General features: G+C 41.3%; 1 protein-coding gene across 1 annotated transcript in view; it reads right to left on the bottom strand.

The window, feature by feature from the left end:
• LOC148443258 (mannose-binding protein A-like) overlaps positions 1-13,946 on the bottom strand; it is a 37,711-nt gene extending 23,765 nt beyond the window's left edge. Inside the window, 4 exon segments of the mRNA XM_088463071.1 lie at positions 2,203-2,253; positions 2,514-2,597; positions 13,773-13,812; positions 13,815-13,946. Coding sequence (XP_088319197.1) covers positions 2,203-2,253; positions 2,514-2,597; positions 13,773-13,812; positions 13,815-13,946 — 307 coding nt within the window.
• Between the last annotated feature and the right edge of the window lie 8,512 nt (positions 13,947-22,458).

The following is a 22,458-nucleotide window of genomic DNA, read 5'->3' on the forward strand; positions in this document are numbered from 1 at the left end:
CCCATACATTGCCCCAAATATAACATAATATTAGTAGTTTTAATGAATGATATGTAGCAGGAGTTATTAACCTATTGGTTGCTCTCATTAATTGTGGGTTGATTATTGTGAATCTCAATAGTTACATGATTTTAAGAACTTAGAACCAAGGGTAGTTCAGATATTCTGTTCGTTTATATAATCTATTAAACTGTGCATGTTGTGTTTGTTTGTAAGGTTTTAATACTATTTTGTGTTTATGGGCTAATATGACCTGATTTTATATATTGTTCCCATAGATTGTGATAGAATAATTAACAATTTTCAGAATTGCAGTTCAGATAATCGACAGTCTACTGTATGTTTATTATATATGATTTTTAAATATAAACAAGGACCAATACACTCTCCAGACAGACTATATAAAATGATCTGGGAGATTGTATCTTAACTCAACCAATTTATATGATGTCCTTGATTACAATCAGCTGCAGAGTTCTTGAAAGTGATTTAGCTCCTGACCTGCTGATATTCCAAACTTGTCTAATTTTGAATAGCATTTCAGGGAGATTGTGCAGTCATCACCTATGTCAGAGGTTCCAAAACACGGTCCTCAAGGCTCCCCAACAGTGTAAGTTTTAGAGATACTGTATCCATGGTTGAGCACAGGTGGTTAAATGAAATTGACAGAGATACTAATTAAGTCACCTGTGCTCAACCATAGATATCTCTAAAACCTAAGCTGTTGTTGAGCCTTGAGGACCGCATTTGGAAACCTCTGACCTATGTGCATGTCTCTGAGGACAGCTCGGTTAGTTCTTTATTTTCCAAGTTACAGTATAAAACAGCAAGATAATCAGGTAAGATGAAACATTACAGAAGGCTCTGCTTCAAACTTTGGGCCAAATGTAATAGGGTGAGAGTTTAGAAAATTTGAGATTCTCACACTTTTTAAACTCAGCCAATGTAATAGTCAGAGAACAAAGCAACAGAGCAAACACGCATGTTTTTCAGATCAAAGAACTCTCACGATTGAAACTCTCATCCAGATGTTTTCCCATTTTGAAGATAATGGGGCTTATGTATCAAAGACTGTTGAGAGATAAAATTGTGAGTGATAAAGCACTAACCAATCAGCTTCTTACTTAAATTTACAAGCTGTGTTTGAAAAATGACAGTTAGGAGCTGATTGGTTAATATTTTTTCACTCACAAGTTTATCTCTCATCAAGTTTTGATACATAGGCCCCAAAACCCGACCAAACTCTCACATTATCTAAACTCCCACCTTAGTACATTTGGCCCTAAGTATTTAAATGAAATGATCACTTCAGAATATTATATATGTTTTTATTATTGTCTATACCTTAGCAACTAATTTGTAAAACTCAGGGTATCTAACATTGAATTTCAAAATATAAATATATCGGTTGAAACTTTACATTATATAGACATTGTTTACATTTCTCACTGAACTGAAGTAACAAACCTCTGTCAACTTTACTTATATGTATTAGAATACTCCTCAAAACACCAGCGCATATTTGAAGAAATAAAACCCCTGATTTTTAAAGGGGTTTGGAAGTCTGAATATTCTGGTTACTTATGGATAGGTTTACCATACTATCCCTTTAAACCAGGACACTCAAGAATTACACAGGTTCTGTGGCTGATTAAAACCAGGTAACATGCAGGCTTGACAGATCTTGGGTAATTCACGAGTGTCCCGATTTAAAGGGATGGAATGAAAGCCTACTCATGGAGGCTCCTTTCAATGCTGCAGTAAATCATTTTCTATTGATACAAAAATCTTTAGATACATTTGTAAAGAAGGGGAAAGCAGATATAAACTTATCATTGTATCCATAATGAACTAGCAGAAAACTGATAACTTACCTTGATACTATCTACTGTACATGGTAACATCCCTCTTATTATTTGCTGTCTTTCAGTGGCTTCTCTAGAGAGGTGTGAACTGCAAAGTGTGTCACCCTCTGAGGGGGTGACACCAAAATACCAGCTCCTTCTCAGTGGCCGAGAGCCGGGTGCTGCACTGTGATATTAATGTGCATGCCCCGGCTCCAGATCACTGAGGAGTAGGCAGTGTGAGGTGAGTCTCTGGGGGCAGTCCGGAAAATCACCTACCCCAGTGATGCCACTGCTGTCCTTAGAGTATAATTTTGGTTACTTACTATAAATATTATTTTGAATATACAGTGTTTACCTGGTGCTCCAATATTTCCACTGGCTCCATTGTCCCCTTTTTGACCTGGTGATTTTGGAAAAAGTGAGAAAATGAGATGAACATTACAATTATTAAACTTAGTAATAGTATTGAAATATGATATGTTGTCTTAATGTGACATATATACCTGGTATAAAAAGTCTTTAACCCATATGTTTGATACAAATATAGGCACAAAACATTGAAAATAACAACCAGAAATACTGAATCTATATGAAACTGCTATTCTATGAAGTTAATTCATAATATTGCATTATTCAGATGGACTCCATTACCTATATCCCCTTTGCTTCCATTAGGTCCTACTTTTCCCGGTGGTCCAATATCACCTCTTATACCTGGTATACCTGGTATTCCTGGTGGCCCAGGGGGTCCTAAATAAAGAAATATTTATCAATTTTAAAAATGTTCCACACACACACATATATATATATATATATATATACATATATATACTTTATATCTTATTTGTATTTAATAAGCTACAAATCTAATGACAACATATACTACACATATAAAACAATAAACTGCAGAAAAATACTGTATATTGCTTGTGTCATGTATTCAATGTTATGTGACGCAATTGCTAAGTTGCAATGTTTAATACACAATTTTTCTCCCGATAAATATTACTTTGCAGCCACAGATTGCTTCAATAGTTATTTGACTGGTGTTTCAGTCTACATAAGTTAGTAGTGTAAGACACTTTAAAAGCTTAAGAAAATAGTTTGAGTGGTTAACAGTTGTGTCCTCATACACCTACCATCTGTTCCATATGATGTGAGTAGTCCGATGTAACAGAGACACTCCGACACTCACATTGTACTAGAGGTTCTAGGCTACAACTTTAACTGCACAGGAATTGGTATAACACACATATAAAGTCTCAGATGAAGCATAATGGAAATTGATGGGAGAAAATGCAGCAGACACCCATATCGGTTTCCTTTTTGCACAGATTCAGACTAAGTTGCACCCAGATGTACAAGTCATGCAAGTCCCAGTGGCCAGCGTATGCTAACAAGTTGGTTTTGTAGCTTATGATAGTATTATTTATGTGATTAATAAGCACATTTTGAGCGGAAAAGAAACTCGGTGCAGCTGAGTTGCTTTTTGGTGTGACAGGAGCAACAGTGTATTAGAACACATCTTTAATTGCTATCAGTGTATATTTAATTTCCAATACTTCAAAGATTCTACTAACTAAAATTCCCATTTAAGAGTGGTTTACCTATACAAATCAAATGTCAGTAATTCCCATACATAGCTCTCACAAATGCATAATGGGACTAAGATTAAGCTGTAAGATTAAGATATATTGTGGTTGCAACAATAGAAATCAACTTCCATATGTAAAATGTTTAGTTAAATACAGAATAATGTCTACAGATAGGGATTCAACATTGTAGAAACTCCTGCTTACAAACAAAATGCAGAGAGAGTGAAAATTGAAATAAATGGTAGAGCGGCCTCAAGCAATCATTTATCCCTTATTCAATCAATCACAGTATGTTAAAATGGTAGGGACAAACATTCTCTCCAATCATGAGAAACACCTCTGTAGACAGAATGTAAATTTCAACAATGTTGCAAAATATAACTCAATCAGTGGCGTAAATTCATCCCAGACGCCTGGAGGCAAGTTATAATTTGGTGCCCCGCCGTCAAAGCCGCTGACACTGTAATGTAGCATTTCGCAAGCAGATACAACCGCAGTTGCACACAGAATATAGGCATGCCATGGAGGAGTGAGACAGAGTTGTGGGTGAGAAGGGCAGCGGACATGACATATGAAGCTGCTGAGGAGCAGCAACACCAATGAATAGAGACAGGCTATAGATAGACGGAGGTGGCAGCTGACACTGAGCTCTCCACTAGTGTATGGTGGCTTCTCAGGTGCCAGGAAAAGGTGCCATTTATTGGGTGTCCGTGATGGTACACACCGGTTACATAGTTATAGCCCTAAGTGGGGTGACTATATTGAGGGCAATGGAGGAGTTGCCCCTTCAGTGCTGGAGCCCGGCAGCAGGCGCCTCCATTGTCTCCCATAGTTCTGCCCCTGAACTCAATTAATATACTGTATCATACTCTAATAAAAATGGAAACAGTCCTAAAAAGCTGGAATCCACTGTGTTAAATCTCTTAAATATCCCGTCTCTTTGTTGTATCCAATATGTGTAATGATTACCAGACCAATGTGGTTTAAAAATCCAGTATGTTCACAGTCTACAGATGGACCCAGCTAGTTTGTTGCTCATAGCGCGACATTCAGGGTTCTGAGTCATGCCTTGGAACGTTGCATGATGGCTGTACTCTGGCACACCATGGCGTTCTACAACGTAAGAGAATCTACGGCAGGTAATACACCGCTTAACCATTTGGTGGCGAGTGCTTCACTGATTAAATTTATACTACTGAATAACATACTTAAGAAGTGGATGGATATCCCTGAGAAGTGGGCCAATCACGTTCACACAGTGTATTTGCATGTTGCATGTTTGCACAACCAATCTGTTTAATAATATCGCAGAAGCTCATTGAACGGGGCACAAATAAGTACACATACAGTACTGTACGGTACTGTAATGGCCGTGTTTTTATGATGGCATAACCGATACATCAACGAGATGCGCGCAAAGCTTTCAGTGAGAGAGAATGAATTATTATTCACTAATGGTGGGGTTATGTGTTTATATGTATAATATTTTGAAAGGAAGACACATTTTTTTTTTATTATTATCATTATTATTATGCTATCGAGTTTCAGATGCAGCAAAAGCGTTTTGGGATTCAGGGGCTCAGGCAGGGGTCAGACGCACCCTCAGCTTTCAATGAGATGGATTGTCCCTAAATCTAACCCAAACCCTAAAGACAACTAATCACCATGTGTCAACCATTTTTGTGTCGACTATTTTTGTGTCGACCTTTTGACCATAAAAAATTAATATCAATCTAAAAAATAACAACATGCGGACCATTTTGTGTAAACATTTTAACCAATTCATAACCGAATAATTTTTGTTAAAATGCATCATGTATCGACCATTTTTGTGTTGACATATTCACCAACCCCCTAACCAGATCAAAATATAGTTGAACGGGATGCAAATCAGCACACATACAGTACTGTACAGTAGTGCAATTACCATGGTGTTATGATAAGTATAACCGATAGTGGGTCAAAACTACAGATATGTATGTACAGTATACTGTAGTACTATAACTTGCTGTAAAAGGGATGCAAATAGTTTTTTTAAAAATAAAAGTAGGTACATTTTTTTTACCTTCCCCCACCCTCCAGTCAGGTGCTTCTCATATCCATTTACGTTAGGCTACATAACTTGTAATTTCAGGGCTGGCTATGCACTTCCCACACCACACAGATAAAATTCATGCTTATGTCACTGTGTTTACCTTCACCTCTGTAGGTATCATGGCACCCAGTGCTGTCCTGTGCTTCCCCTCTAGCCCTCTCCTTACTGCACCCTCCACATAAGCTTAAAAATATAAAGGCAGTGGGTGTGTGTAGGTTGTAAGCTGCTTTGAGACTTGATATACAAATATGCATCTAGGGGCATGGTTGTTGTATCAGCATGGAAAACCAAGATAATGGGCTAGCATGGGACATAGCAGTATAGTCAAAGCACGAGAGGGATAAAATGGCTGCCGACCATTGAATCAGGCGCTAGGCGACCAGACCTTATGGAGCAATCGGCGGCAAAATATGTCTTGGGGCATGGATGTTGTAGCAGCATGGAAAAATGAGATACTGGGTACAACCAGCACTGGGCTCAGCCGAGCCAGTCCTGGTTTTGGGTATACAGGGGACAAAAAGCATATGGGTCCTTTGTGTTATCCATAACCAGTACCAAGCTCTTTCTAGTGGGGGAGTAATGCCACAACCAAGGGAACCCTTTCACTGGGCACCCCAAGCCTGGGGCTATTCTCGGCAACTCCTGGAGCAGTGGGTTCCAGGTTGATTGTGTAAAATGTGGTGCAAATGAAAGAAGTAAAAATATTGTCTTTTGCAGTACAACTATGGGTGCCAGAAAGTCTCCCCCACATGCTAGTACTTAAAGAACCACAAGTACCAGCATGAGGGGAATTATGGGCCCACTGGTACATACCTGTACATGTCGTTCACCTGCAAGAGAAATATTACAATAAACACAGGACACAAACACACACAGTGATAGTAAAATTTTATTAAAGCATACATGCACACTCACAATCACTTATACTCATCTACAGTACTTTAGGTGCATTTGAGTCCCTGAACCCCAACAGCTGTGGATGTGACTGACCCATCTAAGCCCCTGACACTGAGAGTGTGTCTGAAACTCGAAACTCGAACCTCTGCACCCCATAACTGTATGGGTGTGTCTTTGCAGGGTGCAGGGGAATTGTGGAGCAATGTAGTGCCTTCAATACACTACTGCAACATTATTTAACAGCAAATCATGTGGTCTTATTTAAAACTGAGGTTGTGTTTGAGGCCCTTAACCCCAACACATGTAGGTGCATCTAAAACTTGATTAGTGCAGATGGATCCACCACTGTACTTTATAAAAATGTATATAAATAAATCTAAAGTAATCATGATTATGAAATAATATTTGGCTGTGGTGAGATTTGAACCCTGGACAATGGCAATGTAAAACCACTGCTCTACCTCTAGGCCAAGAAGGATTTCACATCCACCTACTGAATCCTTGTGCACTCCACCCACCCGCTGCCATTAGGGAGGGTGCAGTGGGAGAAGCGTAATGATAATAATAATAATAATAATAATAATAATAATGTGTCTTCCTTTCTAAATATTATACTAGTACATGTACACACTGTACCTGAGCAGTTACTCGAATATTAATTCATCCCATCTCATTGAAAGCTGTGCGTGCGTGTGAGCCCTGTCTGAGCCCCTGAGACAAAAATATTAAAACATATATTTTTAAAAGAAGTACAGGACTCAAACACATACTGTACTATAATGATTTAAAACTTTATTACAGATTCTTCTACAGTCCCAATCAGGGCCGTTTCTAGGGGCAGGCGACCCGTGCAATCGCACGGGGCGCGCTGCCTCCTACCCCTGCTGTAGAAACAGCATGTTAACTGCCGGGCGCCCGCTGAGATTCAGTTACCAGCGGGCGCCCGGCAGAGCAGAGCAGCCGGAGACGGAGACGGAGGCTCCGGCTTCCGGCTCCCACAATGTGCACTATGGGAGGACGTCATGACGTCTTTCCCATAGTGCAGAGAGAGGAGCAGCCGAGCGGAGCGGACGCCAGAGCTGGGGCCAGAGCGGGGCTGAAGGTAAGTGTTACTGTTTTTTTTTTTTTTTTGTGTGTGTGTGCAGGCAGCCTGGACAATACTTGGGGGGAGCCACCACTACTGGGGGCACCTGGGCACAGCTACTAGGGACATTACTCTGGGGGCACTTCTACTGGGGTTATTGCTTAGGAGGCACCACTACTGGGTGCATTACTCAGGGGCCAGGGGCACTTCTACTGGGGGCACTAATACAGGGGCATTAATACTGGGGAATTTATAAAGGGGACACTAGTACAGGGGGCATTACTATTGGGGGCAATACAACTGGGGACACTACTACTGGGGCACTACAACAGGAACCATTACTATTGGGGGCATTACTGATGGGGGCATGACTACAGGGGACATGACTACAGGGGGCACTGCATAAGTTACACTACCACTGTGGGCACTGCATAAGGGGCATAAATACAGGGGACACTGCATATGGGGACAACTACAGGGGGCACTGCATAATGGGCACTTTTGCCTGAGAGCCAGTGGGGGGGAAGCCTAAGACCTGTCGGGATGGAATGGCAAGGGAGGGGGCTGGAATGGTAAGGGAGGGGGCTGGAATGGTAAGGGAGGGGGCTGGAATGGTAAGGGAGGGGAGAGAATGGTAAGGGAGGGGGCTGGAATGGTAAGGGAGGGGAGAGAATGGTAAGGGAGGGGGCTGGAATGGTAAGGGAGGGGGCTGGAATGGTAAGGGAGGGGAGAGAATGGTAAGGGAGGGGAGAGAATGGTAAGGGAGGGGGCTGGAATGGTAAGGGAGGGGGCTGGAATGGTAAGGGAGGGGAGAGAATGGTAAGGGAGGGTAGAGAATGGTAAGGGAGGGGGCTGGAATGGTAAGGGAGGGGGCTGGAATGAAGTGTGTTTTATGTGAATCATGTTTTTTCAATGTGTTTTATGTGGTTCTGGATTTAATAATGTATTTGAGGTGGATGTGGTTTTAAAACGTAGTTTATGTGCCTCTGGCTTTTCCAATATATTTTATGTGGAAGTGGTTTGTTGCAGTGTATTTTATGTGGATCTGGCTGGGCTCGCTCCCAACGCGACTAAAACCGGGTGTGATGCAAGGTCATACTTCTGCAAATGTCACACCACAGGCATGCACACAGAAATGCGGCGTGGACTTGTGACAGCTAGGCCACACCCCATTGCCTCCGGCGCGCGCATGCTCTCTATCTTTTATTTAGCTACATATATTTTTCAGCGCTTTGCCTCTGACAGGTTAGACACCCTTGTACTCAGTAGTCACGGTGGCTGTCATTCTGTGGTCTTTCTAGATCACGCTCCCTTACTGTGATACCACACCCCCTCATGATGATGCCACGCCCACTCCACAATATTACTGCTTCGAGGGGGGGGGGCGCATTTTGACTGCTCGCACTGGGAGCCTCAGACCCTAGAAACTGCCCTGGTCCCAATTCCATGACAAATGCTGTACTATAGTGTACCGAGTCACAGTTTCTGTCAGTCAATCATCGGGTGGTGATACAGAAAATGCATTGAATATCAGACACATGTGCAGTGTACTTTAGGAAAAGCGTCACCTGGTGGACAAAAGGTTGTATTACACATTATGACTTTTTCCAGCACCACGGTACATTCTCTTGTGATTAATATTGAAAGGTGCAACTGAAGGTGTACTATGTGGCGCAAGATGCAGGGCATGCTACATGGCATATGGAGCTGCAAACTAGCTGGGTACAGCAGTATATTAAATTCTATAGCCCCAAATCACAATTGATCAGCCGCATACAGTATGTTAAAAGATGGAATTTCCTCTAGCAATTAGATGGCTCCAAGAATGCAGAGAGGAATTAGGTAAAAGTCTTTACTGTGGGCCATGATGCAGAGTAGGGATATGCATGCTGGTTATATATAAGTTGGCAGTGTGGTTACTTTACCCGGCTACTGCTCCACTGCTCCTTCACTCTTCCAGCTCCACGCTACATCGGCAGCTGTGTCCCAGAACGTGGCTCACAGTGTTTCCACTCCTCTGGCTGTGCAGCAAGTACACATAACAGATGCAGTTTGCTCAGGCTGATAGTGTTCTGCTGGTAGCTAATTATAGCAACTCTCACTGGCCACACTACAGAGCTATAAATGGGTGTCCTACCTGTAGTCCTTGATGCGTCTCTCTTCTTCCTTTTGAAGAAGGAATGTGTCATGGACTACAGGATGGACACCCATTGTGTCCATGGCATCAACATCATGGTGAGCTCAAATCAGGGGCATTTTAAGAGAGGAGAGGGCCTGTGTGCAGACTCAGTGTGGGCCCCCTACTCTATGGGAGCACAGTAGATTTTAGTTTGGTGCCAGAATCTGGCATTCGCGGGTCTATGGGAAAATGTCCGTTATGATGTTTGCTGCTCTGCAGCACTTGTTCAGTGCTGCAGATCAGTACTCCAGAGACTGCGGAGAGGTAAGTATAACTATATATGGATTCAGGGTGTGCGCACACCCTGTACCCATTATGGATATGGCATTGACTCTAATGGTTTCCAATAAGAGATGTACCAATGATAAATGTGAGAGGAAATTGCTGAAATGGATGGCATATTAAATAGTGACAGCTGACACCAATGCAATATTACCATCTGTGATGCAAATACTAACAGATTGCTGGATTTGCAACTAACCAGACAGAATTATCTCTGCTTTCTGATACATAAATTTAAGCATTCTGTGGATTTTTCTAAAGACTGTATTAACTTCTCAGCTGCACATTTTAACTGAATTTAGTTGGTTTTATGAATTTATTGATTATTTGTATATATTTATTTGTCCTTTATTACAGTACCCACCCTCATCAAATGCTTACTGTGTTCAAAGTCATTATATCATCTAAAACCTCCATTAAAGACCTATGATCAGAGATATCTGAATTTGGGAAACACACTGAGCACTTGGAGTCTAAAATGGAGGAATTTTTTGCCTCTTGTAATGACTTTTTTTCAGCCCATGATTCTTTGCAGACACTGGTCATATCTATACTTAATAAGGTTGCTGACCAGCAGGAATGGTCTCATCAAAATAATCTCAAGTAATGGGATCCCTGATTCTGTGGTGAAATTTGAGCTGTTCATTATGACACAGACCTTTTTCATAAACCTCTCCCTCTCTCTGACCAAGATCTCCTAATTGATCATATAGCCAGACTCCCAAAGCCAACAGTGGCTCTCCCCTCTATGTATTTTGTCATCTTGCTGCACCTCCTATCTTTTCTAATCAAGGAGTGTATCCTGTGAGCTGTAAGAGAGGCAGAGGACTCAGATAAGTTGGGAGGTCTTCAGCTATTTCCTGACTTGGCAACTTTGGCCAAATGATGTTCCTTTCATCCCATTACCACAGTCATGAAGGCCAATGACTTATCTAATCACTGGAGGTAAGCTCCTCATATTCATTTTGCTCTATGTACAGTATGTGATATACTCCTAAAATGCCAGCGTCAATCTGTTCTCTGAATTTGATATCCATGTTGACAAGTCTGTTTCCTAGTACAGACCTCCCATGAATGCTACCAAACTACCACCTCTTGGAGTATTGCAGCTGTACCTCTTTTGGTGGGTTCCCCAATAGAAGCAAAATCTCAAAGCTTTGCACACAGTGCTCCTGAACAAAGCTTCTCCTGCTTTATAATATTTGCCACTTCTGTGTGTATGTTTATTCATATGATTTTGATGCATATAGGTACAGGTAACTGCCCTCTGGGCCATGCTTCCCATTTTACATTTGAAATTACTGCAATGTTTCCCTGTGGTAAACGCTGTAGCGCAATACCCTGATCCCCCTTTCCTCTCCCAATTCTTTTGGGGTACATGTACTTTGTTTATGTCATACAGTGTTTCTCTCTTGCAGGGCTTTCGGTTTTACCTTTTAATAGTACATGTAGCTCCCTATGAATGCTTCTATACTGAAGTTAAGTTCTTTTCTTTAAAAGGTTTAAATTCACCACATAAACGTAGACTTGCCCTAGCCACGTTTTATAAATGTAACATCACTCTACAATTTTTTGCCCCACCCATCCTTCGGAATGGTAATTTCCCTATATGTTTCTCAGCTAATGGCCCATTTAAAAAGTACAGGGTAGCGATTCTGTTTAGCCCTAAAATTGCATTTACGGTACACACCAAACATGGAATCAAGAAGGTAAATTCTTGATTTTAGTGCTTCAATTACAGTAGATCATAACTGGGTAATCCTGGTATCACTCTATGTGCTTTATTTACTTAATCTGCATTAAAATGCAGATTGTAGTGTGATATTACCGAATGAATTCTCATTGCGAATTCAGGTAATATCACAGGGATTTATTAAAAATCCCTTGTCGGGATCCCTTGCGATAAAGCTTTGTGCCTGCAAATCCCCTCCACAGCCTTATCACTGTATTTTTCAGAAAACATACAGTGACAAGGTGCTTGCACATGCGCTGATCGGCCGCCGCTACCCCCCCCCGAGATCGTGACCCCCCTTCCCTAATTTCACTTACCTCCTGTGATTAATGCTCCAGTGATGTCCTCTGCGGCTTCGGACAGCTGGTATTCCATCCTGCACTGTGACCGGGGTCACAGTGCAGGATGAGAAACCAGCTGACCGGAGCCATGGTGGACATTACCAGAGCGCCGATTACCGGCCCTGGATGCAGGTAATTTTTTATTTTTTACTATTTTTTAGCAGTTATCAGCTTGTAGTCTGTTTAGTCCAAACAGCTGATCACTGGGTCCGGCTCCGAGCTCTGCTCTGCCTATTAGAGAAGCGCAGGAGTCCAGTAACCAGAGGAGATCCTGGATAATGTCACCCCCAGGTGGCGTTATTATCACATGGCTTCCCCCGGTATTTTTTCACAATGTATTTTTAGTAAATCGCAGGCAGATTGCATACAATTATGGGAAACATGATCTGTTTACTAAAAATATGTGATAATTAAGGCTTGGAGTTGAATGTTACGAATTCTACTCCAATTGCCCTTTAGTAAATTTAGGTGAAACTAAAATAATGTGAAAAGGGTGTGAAAACACCCTTTTTCACTTTATTTTAGTAAAAATAATATTAATAAATAGAGCTCTATGTCTCTAACTCTAGACAAGTGCCCTTTTAAATACTGTATCTGTTTGTGAAGAGTTCCAAAAAAAGTGGTTATCTCATCTTATTAGGTGATTTTTACCTGACAGAGTAGCATCTGCTGTCCCCCAGACAGGTCTGCTGTACCTCTTCCTTTTAGTCTTAATGAAGCCCTTGAATATTAAATTGTATGGGTCTGCATATTTGCCTTGTACCACGTGTACTGTATATGACACAGTATTGTTTCTCTTTATGAGTCTGAGTTGCAAAGAGATGTGGCTGTGTTTTTTACTACAACCGCATCTACATTTTATGCTAATGCCACTAACGATTTATTTAATACTGAGACGCCCACAAGCAGCTCCTTGCATCTGTGAAAATCCATCTGGGACATATCATCTAAAGTTTTTCCATCTGAATATGGACTCCTGTGTGAGTAGTTTTGTGTCTTTGGATACAGCTGTTGTGAGGTACATGCCCATGACACTCCCACATCTGCCTAATAACCCTACTGTTATCTCCTATGTATACCCACTAAAATGCACATGCCCTTCACCCAAATTTGTGTCCATACAATAACAATCAGGACACATGAGGAGCCACAAATGCAACAATTGTACAGCTTAGATACTGTATATGATGAGCCAGACAGGGTTCTCAAACTTTTCACAACTAAATAAAATAAGTTTTATCAAATTAACAACCCAAACCAACCCAAATAATATTATATTTTTCCTTAATTATATTTCTGTTGCATACAAATGAAGAAAATTACTATACTATAAAATACCTATCAATTTCAAAATTCAAATAATATTAAAATATGGTTATTAATCAGTTTATTATTGGTAGTTAAAAATGAAACTACAAAATTATAATAATGGAAACTGAACCTCAACTTCATAGACATTTATTTTGTTTCCCTTGTCAATACCCATCTTTAAAATTTGATATATTGGCACTAATTTCTAGGTTTACTGTAGTTAATTCTGGATAACATTTGTGAAGTAAGTCTAACTATAGCTTCAAAAATAATATTTTATATTTTAAAATATAATTCTTGATTCCTGAAATGTTGGATAACATATAATTTTGTTTTCAAATGAATTTTTTTCTATTTTGATAGAACAATCTCCAAATAATAAATATGTAAATATAATGTATTCCTTTACCTGGATCCCCTTTTAATCCATTCACCCCATCTCTTCCATCTTTCCATCTCGTCCATTCAGACCTGGAAGCCCTTGTACCACAGAAGACATGGGTGATGTGTCTGACAGAGCTTTGGAGAATGATATCAGGAATATTGCAGCTATGAAGGACATGGGTTGGAAGTGCAGGATCATGTATCCCTAGATGAAAACACATGAATTTTACAAATTTCAAAATAATAAAATAGAACATTATTACACAGCACTCACCAATTTCTGTGGTTTTATTCTGTCATGAAACAATAATACCGTCAGTGTTTCACAAACATGTGATGCCATTGGTTTATATATGGTAGTTTATCGATTGCTTAGAAGTATCTCGGTGAACTTTGAGCAGGGAAGGTCAATAAAAATGCTTTTTTAGTAAAATGTTACGTTACACTGTGAAAACAAGATTTGTAAAGTTAAGGTAATCTTGTTTTGTGCATGTACTGAATTGGAGTAAATGTCCAGGGTTATGTATATTATTTAATACCTGCAATTAATACATTAAACAATGAGACAGATTTTGGGCTAAAATTATGTCTATAGAAGTTGTCAGTTGGCAAAGACCTAACACCTACATATAACTTGGACCTCTGTTGCTCACCTTCAGTATTGCTCTGCTTTCTCCATAACAGGAGTAAATCCAGGGCCGGATTAACAATGGGGCGGGTGGAGCTACAGCTCCAGGCCTCCCATTGAAAATAGGCCCACGCAGATTGCATTGCAGTGCAGGCAAGAAAACATTTTTTTCTTTCTTTCCTGACACTACCAACTAACAGCCCAGGCCACTCACCTAACAGCCGCCAGAACAGCTTAGCTTAGCCGATTCTGACCCCCTCCTCTTGGACGATCCAGCCGGCCAGGCTGAAGCCCTGCCCACCCCCGGCAGCCGAAGCTCTGCCCACACTCGGCAGATGAAGCCCCGCCCACCTTTGGTCCGGCGAAGCCCCGCCCCCTGTTCCTTCCTGCTCTCAACCAATCGCCTAGCTGAAGAGGGAAGGAAGCTCAGCCCAGCTTGTCCATTTATACAGGTCAGTGTGAACATATTATACATGTATATGTTACATATACATGTGTATACTGTATATGTACATATACATATGTGTGCATATATATATATATATATATATATAAGAATCCAAAGTACAGGGAGAAAGTGCAGCATTCACTGAGTGAAGTATAGTACAAACGCAGGGGAGCCCTGACAAAGTAATCCTTGCACCTCCTACAAGGTTACTTGTATATCAGCCCAGCTTGTCCGTTTATACAGGTCAGTGTGAATATATACATGTGTGTACTGTATATATATACATATGTGTGTATATATATATACATATGTGTGTATATATTTATGTATATATATATGCATATTATATATAAAAAAATCATTAATAATTGTTTTCCATTAATAATTATTAGTTTTATTAATGTCGTTATTTTCTCTTTTGTGGTTTTATTTGAGTGCGCCATATTATATGTTCACATTTATTTAATATGGTGATTGGGCCATTTGTGTATCTTGGCGCTTAATATCTTTGTCTTATATGTTAGTCTGTTTGCCAAGTTTTTGGTGCCTGTCAGACACTCACACTGTTAAGGTGCGTACACACTACACGAAATGCTCCCTGAGCGATATCGTGTAGTGTGTCCCTGGCAGGCTGTGCTCAATGTCGTTCATGACATTGAGCACAGCCGCTGAACGATATCATTAACGATATCGTTCAGCGCCGGGCTCTCTCCCCCATTCCCCGACATGCAGCAACCTGACGACATCATCAGATTGTGCTGCATGTTCAGGCGATGGACAATGTTGGAAACGACCAGCGGGAGTGCGCATCGCTGGTCGTTTCCGACATAAAAGTGCACGATTACTGAGCGACTGCACGATTACGATGTTGTAATCGTGCAGTTGCTCAGTAATATCGCCCAGTGTGTACCCACCATTAGATCTTGTCTATGTTTACCTATGTTGATTACTATGGCAACACCTATAACATTTATGTCAACGCCTACAACATTGATGTTCCATTGACTGAAACAAACGTGATGTATGTGAGTCACGTGCTTCAAGCTATTGGTCCTTGTTTGATGGCCGTGATCACATTGCATCGTGTCCGGCCCCCAGGAGACACACTGGCATTGGCCCCTTTGCAGCGTGTTTCTCCCTCTGGGCGGACCTATTATGCCTGACCATGTGTCCGGCTGGTTAGATGGAACTCTCTGTGACATTGATTCCGGGACGCGGCGGCCAGCATGTAGTTTGGCCCCCCAGTGACAGGTGAGATCTATGTATGTTTGTTTGATTTGGCGTCACACTCCCTATTTAACACCATGCTTTTACACTTAAGGGGCCTATCCATTAGGTGACTTAAAAACTGAACGACTAGCGTTCAGTCCTTCAGGTCGCCTAGGTGCGGTGCCCGCACTGAACGGCGTTCACTGAACGTCATTCAGTGCAGGAGACCGACCTCCTATCTGAGAACATTCCGAACCTGACGATCATCGTCAGGTTGACGGGCATGTTCCACAGATAGTCGGCGTCGGCAGGGACCCAGCGTGCACACGCTTCGCTGGTCCTTGCCGGCTATCCATTAGATGATTTTCTGAGCGAAGCGACCAAAACCTCCTGGTTTTGGTCGGATTATTCAAAAAGTCTTCTGATGGATAGGCCCATTTACTCTGTGCTCATGATGAAGGTGGTTTGCCACTGAAACGCCTGTTGGGCTCTTGATTGAATATATGCATATGGTCACCGGCACTGATAAGTATAACAGGAATCTACTGCATAGCAGATGTGACGTGCATTTGTGTATAACCCGATTAAGCATGGCTGTGTTTTAATACATTCCATTTTACATGCATTAAGTTAAAGGTGTGCTGGTCTCGTTTTTTGATCCCTTGGGATTGAATATGATATATGCTACAATATGTGACCTCAGCATCCGCTAATTCTATTAAGTGTGTGCGGTTCTTCTTTGTGGATTTTTACACAAATATGCGTGTGTGTATATATATATATATATATATATATATATATTTTATATATATATATATATATATACACACACACACATATCTATATATATATATACACACATATCTCTCTCTCTCTATATATATATATATATACACACACACATATCTATATATATATATATATATATATATATACACATATCTATATATATATATATATATATATATATATATATACATTAAATTAGGTGTGTGTGTATATATACAGTATATATATATATTTTTATATATAGTGCGTGTATATATATTTATATGTGTGTGTATGTATATGTATGTATGTATGTATATATATATGTGTGTATATGTGTATATATATATATATATATATATCATATACACACAGTGGTAAATAGGGAGGGTACAGGAGCTTGAGGCACAGTTAAGTGGACTGAAGCGGGTGTGGTGTGATATGTCAACATTCATCATGCTGATAGGAGATTGTCAACATGGTCATAATGTTGAAGTTATTCATGTCAGAGATGGAATGTCGACATATCATCCCTGTTGGCCCAGTGCTGTCTAACCTGCTCCTGACGGCTGCAGTGACTCTAGTGCGGCTTCTGGGTCCCAGCGGTCATGACCTCTGCTGCTCTAGCCTTCCTGTGAGAATTCCCCCCTAACCCTAATGCCTACCCCTACCTTATAGGTCTCTACCTTAACCTCCTCCCCCCCGCAGTCTAAAGGCGGGTATCCTCTAGACGATATGCTCCATGAGCAATATCGTCTAGTGTTTCCCCAACAGTGATGTGCTCAATGTCATTAATGACATTGAGCACCCACACTGAACGATATATTGTTCAGTGACGTCACCCTCTCTCATCCCCGTACTTGCAGAACCTGACAATATCGTCAGGTTGCCCTGTAAGTACGGGCAATGATAGATGTCGGCAGCGAACATGGGGTGCCTAACCACCCCATGTAGCCTAATCCTAACCTCCTCCACCCGTAGCCTAACCCTAACCTTCCCCTAGTGCCTAACCCCTGATGTCGACATTTTCATGTTAACATAATGAATGTTGACATTATGACTGTCAACATATCTCACCACACCTGCTTCGGCCCCCTTAAGTGTGCCTCAAATTCCTGTACCCTCCAAATTTACGTGTATGTGTGTAGGTATGGGTATGTGTAAATCTGTTTAAGTTTTCAACGCTTCAGAACTTGTATTCATTCTTACATCAGGATTACTGAGAGGACAAATACAAGTTCTGAATTGTTGATAACTTAAATGGATTTTTAGTGTGTTTTATACAATTCGTCCAGAGTGCCTGCCGCCCATTCGACTGCTACATGTTCCCTCCCTTCACAGGCAGAGGTAATTAGGAGGGCACCAGACGCCATAGCACTATACTTTGCACAGGAGTGCCGGCCTACACATACACATCGGCGTACCAGGACCGGCTCCGGAGCGCCCTGTGACGGCCCTGTGATGACGTCATGCTGTTGCGCAAAGGTACTGAGGCCACCGGCACCTGGAAATGCAGCACTGCATTGAGCGTCCTAAGAGAACGCTGCACAGGCTACACCCCTATGTAAACCCCAACCACACTGCACTGGGCATGACCCCACATTACCAGTCACACTGCTATGGCACTTGTCACACCCCTTGCAGCGGCACACAATAGGCCCATCATAAATTTCAGCTCCAGGCCCATGTGTACATTAATCTGGCACTGAGTAAATCTGACAAGAATGATTGTAAGAAGTTTATTTAACAACCATCAAGTAAAGATTTTCCATTGCCACAATATAGTCCATACACTGTCAGATCAAACTCACCATCAGACAGACAGGACAGTTTTCTGAATGGTCTGTCTGACAGATGGTGAGTATATCCATGCACAATTATTTCATCTGTCGAGCATGCTGAAAGATTTTTCATGCCATACACTGTACAATTGTCTTCCCAATGAACCGATAATTGGCTGATCGGGCCGATAATTGCACAGTGTATGGTTACATTAACATATTGCAATACACTGTCAGATAATTGGTCTATCTGTCTGATGGTGAGTATATCCACTGTCAGCTCTGTGCACAAATTATTAGATATGTGCAGGCTCGGTTCAAATTTCCCCCCCAAATTCTGATCATTTCCGACAAATTTCGGAACTCAGAAAAAGACAAAATTACATCTTTCACCGAACCAAGCCTGCACAACTCTACGAATTATTGCATTTGTTGGCAATGCTGGAGGATTTTTCATGCCTGACAGAGCGATAATTGCTGCTCTGTCACAGACATACACTGTGCACTGTGCAATTATCAGTCCAATCAGTCAGTAATTGGTGTATCAGGCTGACAATTGCATAGTGTATGGCCACTTTTACCTTTAAAAAAATCACTGGAGCAGCTGAGTGATGCTCATTTAAAAGTCGCTTTCATATATTTGGAAAAATAGCTATAATTTTTCAATGGTTGAACCAACCAGTAAATATCCACACTCTAAATAAAACCCCATATTTATCCTAGCATGGAAAAATCTACATCTTACATAAACACTTCTATTTTGACCGATCATTGGAACATGTGACAAAAAGGACACATTACCCATTTGTTTTCCAAATTAAAAAAGCAACTGGAAATTCACAACTATCGTATAGCCATGGACTGGATTTGGGGCACAAATATGATTTCATGTCTTTTTATAGAACAGGCCTTTAGGCAAAATATAAGCTTAAGTTCTTTTTTTTATACACATTAACAAATATGACATGTACAGTTTGGAGAATGATCCGTTCTAGTTAGAAATGTGTTGTTTGGTTTTCTTGAATTACTATTCCCTGTTCAGAATCACTTTGGGGTTTCGATTTGAACCGAATCTCAGAGCGGGTCTTGTTGCAATTCGTAACTGGAATTTAAGAACCGGATGCCACATGTTTTGGATTGCATTTAAGTCCCGCCATCTAGACCAGGCACCATTTCACACAGGACACTGGAGCCTTTTCTAAATGAATTTGCAAAGTGTGTTAACCTTCCAGTGTAAGCGAGGGTGTGTGTGTTGATGTCCAGCCTTAATCTGCACCCCCAAATAAACAATTCTCACAAAGACCTGTTCACACGGAGCAGGCTTTGGCATTCATAACATTACAGTTGGCCCAAGACATTAGAGGGCAATCATGGAACAGGCACATAATCTTGCTCAGGTGCTTGCTGCACAAATCCAAGTCCTCACTCCGAAGGTCCAAAAACTCTCCCTGCATGTTGAAGAGAGCCAGACTCCAGCTATTTCAGCTCCTTTCAAGGAGCCTAAGCTGAACTTGGTGGATCAGGTTTCTGGGGATCATCGACAGTTTCTCAACTTTCACGATAGCTGTAAGCTATACTTCAGGCTTTGTCCCATCTCCCTGGGACAGAATAGCAGCAAGTGGGACTGGTAATTTCCCTTCTTCAGGGGGATCCACAAACTTGGTTCTTTGGGTTGCCCTCAACCCATGCAGTGCTGCAGTCAGTCAATACCTTTTTTACTGCCATGGGCTAATTGTATAACGACCCTGATAGGCCGCCTGTGACTGAATCCAAATTGCATTCCCTCAAGCAGGGTCAGAAAATGGCGGAAGATTACTCCTCTGAGTTCCGAAGATGGGCTACTGACTCTGGTTAGAATGAACCGGCCCTATGCAGCAAAAATCAGCTTGGACTCTCTGAGGCCATCAAGGATATCCTCGTCCAACATCCTCCCACTGAGTCCTTGGATGACCTCATGCCTAAGGCTATCAGGATTGTCCGACATCTCCGGTCAAGAAGATGGGAACAAAATCTTCCCACCAAGTCACCCCGCTCTCCCACTTGGGCTCCATCCTCTTACCCAGAAGAACCAATGCAAATTGGTGCGTCTGGATTGTCACCTAAAGAGAGATGCAGGAGACTTTCCCTAGGTCTCTGCATGTATTGCGGAGACAAGGGGGTATCCGTGAACAACTGTCTGCTCAGTAAAAGGTAATGCCTAAATGTTCAGGAGGAATTGCATTTAGGCCTGGCTCCTATTTCCTCCAAGAACTCAGTATTGTTTCAGCAGCCATCCAACTTGCAAATTCCACCCTGACCACTTCAGCATTTTTGGATAGTTGGGCAGCTGGCAATTTCATAGACTTTCTTTTTTTTCAGTTACTGGGAGTACCAGCCATTCCTTTGGATCAGGACATTCCTATCTGTGGACTGGATGGTGGTTTGATTTCTAGAGGTCACATCAAACTTAAAACACCTACGTTCCATATGTCTGTTGGGGCGTTGCATTTAGAGACCATTTATTTTTACCTTTTACATTGTCCATTAACCCCTATCATTCTCGGTCTCCCATGGCTCAGGGATCATAATCCCATAATTGATTAGTCTTCTGAAGAAATAATAAGTTGGAGCCAAGCCTATCAAACTCATTGTCTGGCTGTCTCTGTTCAATTCCAACTACGGTTGCTGAAGTTCCTTTGGCAATCCCACTTCAGTACCCAAGATTTTACCAATGTCTTCTCCACGCAGCTGGCAGATTTCATTTCTTTGCATCGATCATATGACTGTGCCATCAACTTGATACCAAGTGCCAAAATACCTAAAGGCTAGTTGTATTCTCTTTTTGTGCCAGAAGACAAGGTGATGAGGGATTGCAGCAAGGATGCACTGGTGAAGGGATTTATCCACCCCTCTAAATCACTGGTTGGGGCTGGCTTTTTCTTTGTAGAGAAGAAGGACAGGTCCCTCCATCCCTGTATTGACTATAGAGGCCTTAACAACATCACCATTAAGAATTCCTACCCACTACCTCTCTTCTCGGTGCTTTTTGATCAGTTACGCCAGGCCAACATTTTTTCCAAGATTGATCTTCGGGGAGCATACAACCTGATCCAGATTAGGAGTGGGCACAAGTGAAAGACAGCTTTCAGTACTCACTCAGGGCATTATTAGTACCTGGTCATGTCATTCGGTTTATCCAACACTCTGGCGGTTTTCCAGGATCTCATCAACGACATCCTTCGAGAATTCCTTGGAAAATTTGTTGTTATCTGGATGACATTCTCATTTATTATAAGTCGCTTGACCAACATCATCAGCACGTACGTCTAGTTCTACAGAAGCTACGAGAGAACCACCTATATACCAATCTGGAGAAATGTGAATGTATGGCCTGAGGCAGCTTTCATTCAGTTGTGATTGTAACATTGCCTCCTGCACCAGGTCCTCTTTTTTGTTTCTTGGCGTATTGTCATTCTATGTCTGAGGTGTTTACTATAATTACTTTGCTACTTATCCTGTGTCATTTTTACATGGCATAATAATCTGCTTTATAAGATTTTAAATGATTTTTTGAACCCTACTCAATGATATGTGAATATTCTCATCTACTGTCATCATGATTCCACAGAAATCTAAGATGACTAGCCTCCTACAGTGTGCTTTGCTCCTTGAACAATACCCTAGAAGTGAGGACACACTCAATGCTATGAAAAAGAAAAGTTAAACATTTATTTAGTCAGATTATATGACAACCAAACATTTGGATTTCAGCCTTGATTTTTCTTCACTGTACAAGCAATGCATCAAATGCACACTGCCCTTTCTGCACCTCTAATGTCTAAATTTAGGTACTGCATCTGCAAGAGAGCTCAACACTTGAAATTTGGTAAATAGGGCA

The sequence above is a fragment of the Taudactylus pleione genome, unplaced genomic scaffold (genome assembly GCF_031769625.1).
Source record: "Taudactylus pleione unplaced genomic scaffold, aTauple2 ptg001314l, whole genome shotgun sequence".
Lineage (NCBI taxonomy): Eukaryota > Metazoa > Chordata > Amphibia > Anura > Myobatrachidae > Taudactylus > Taudactylus pleione.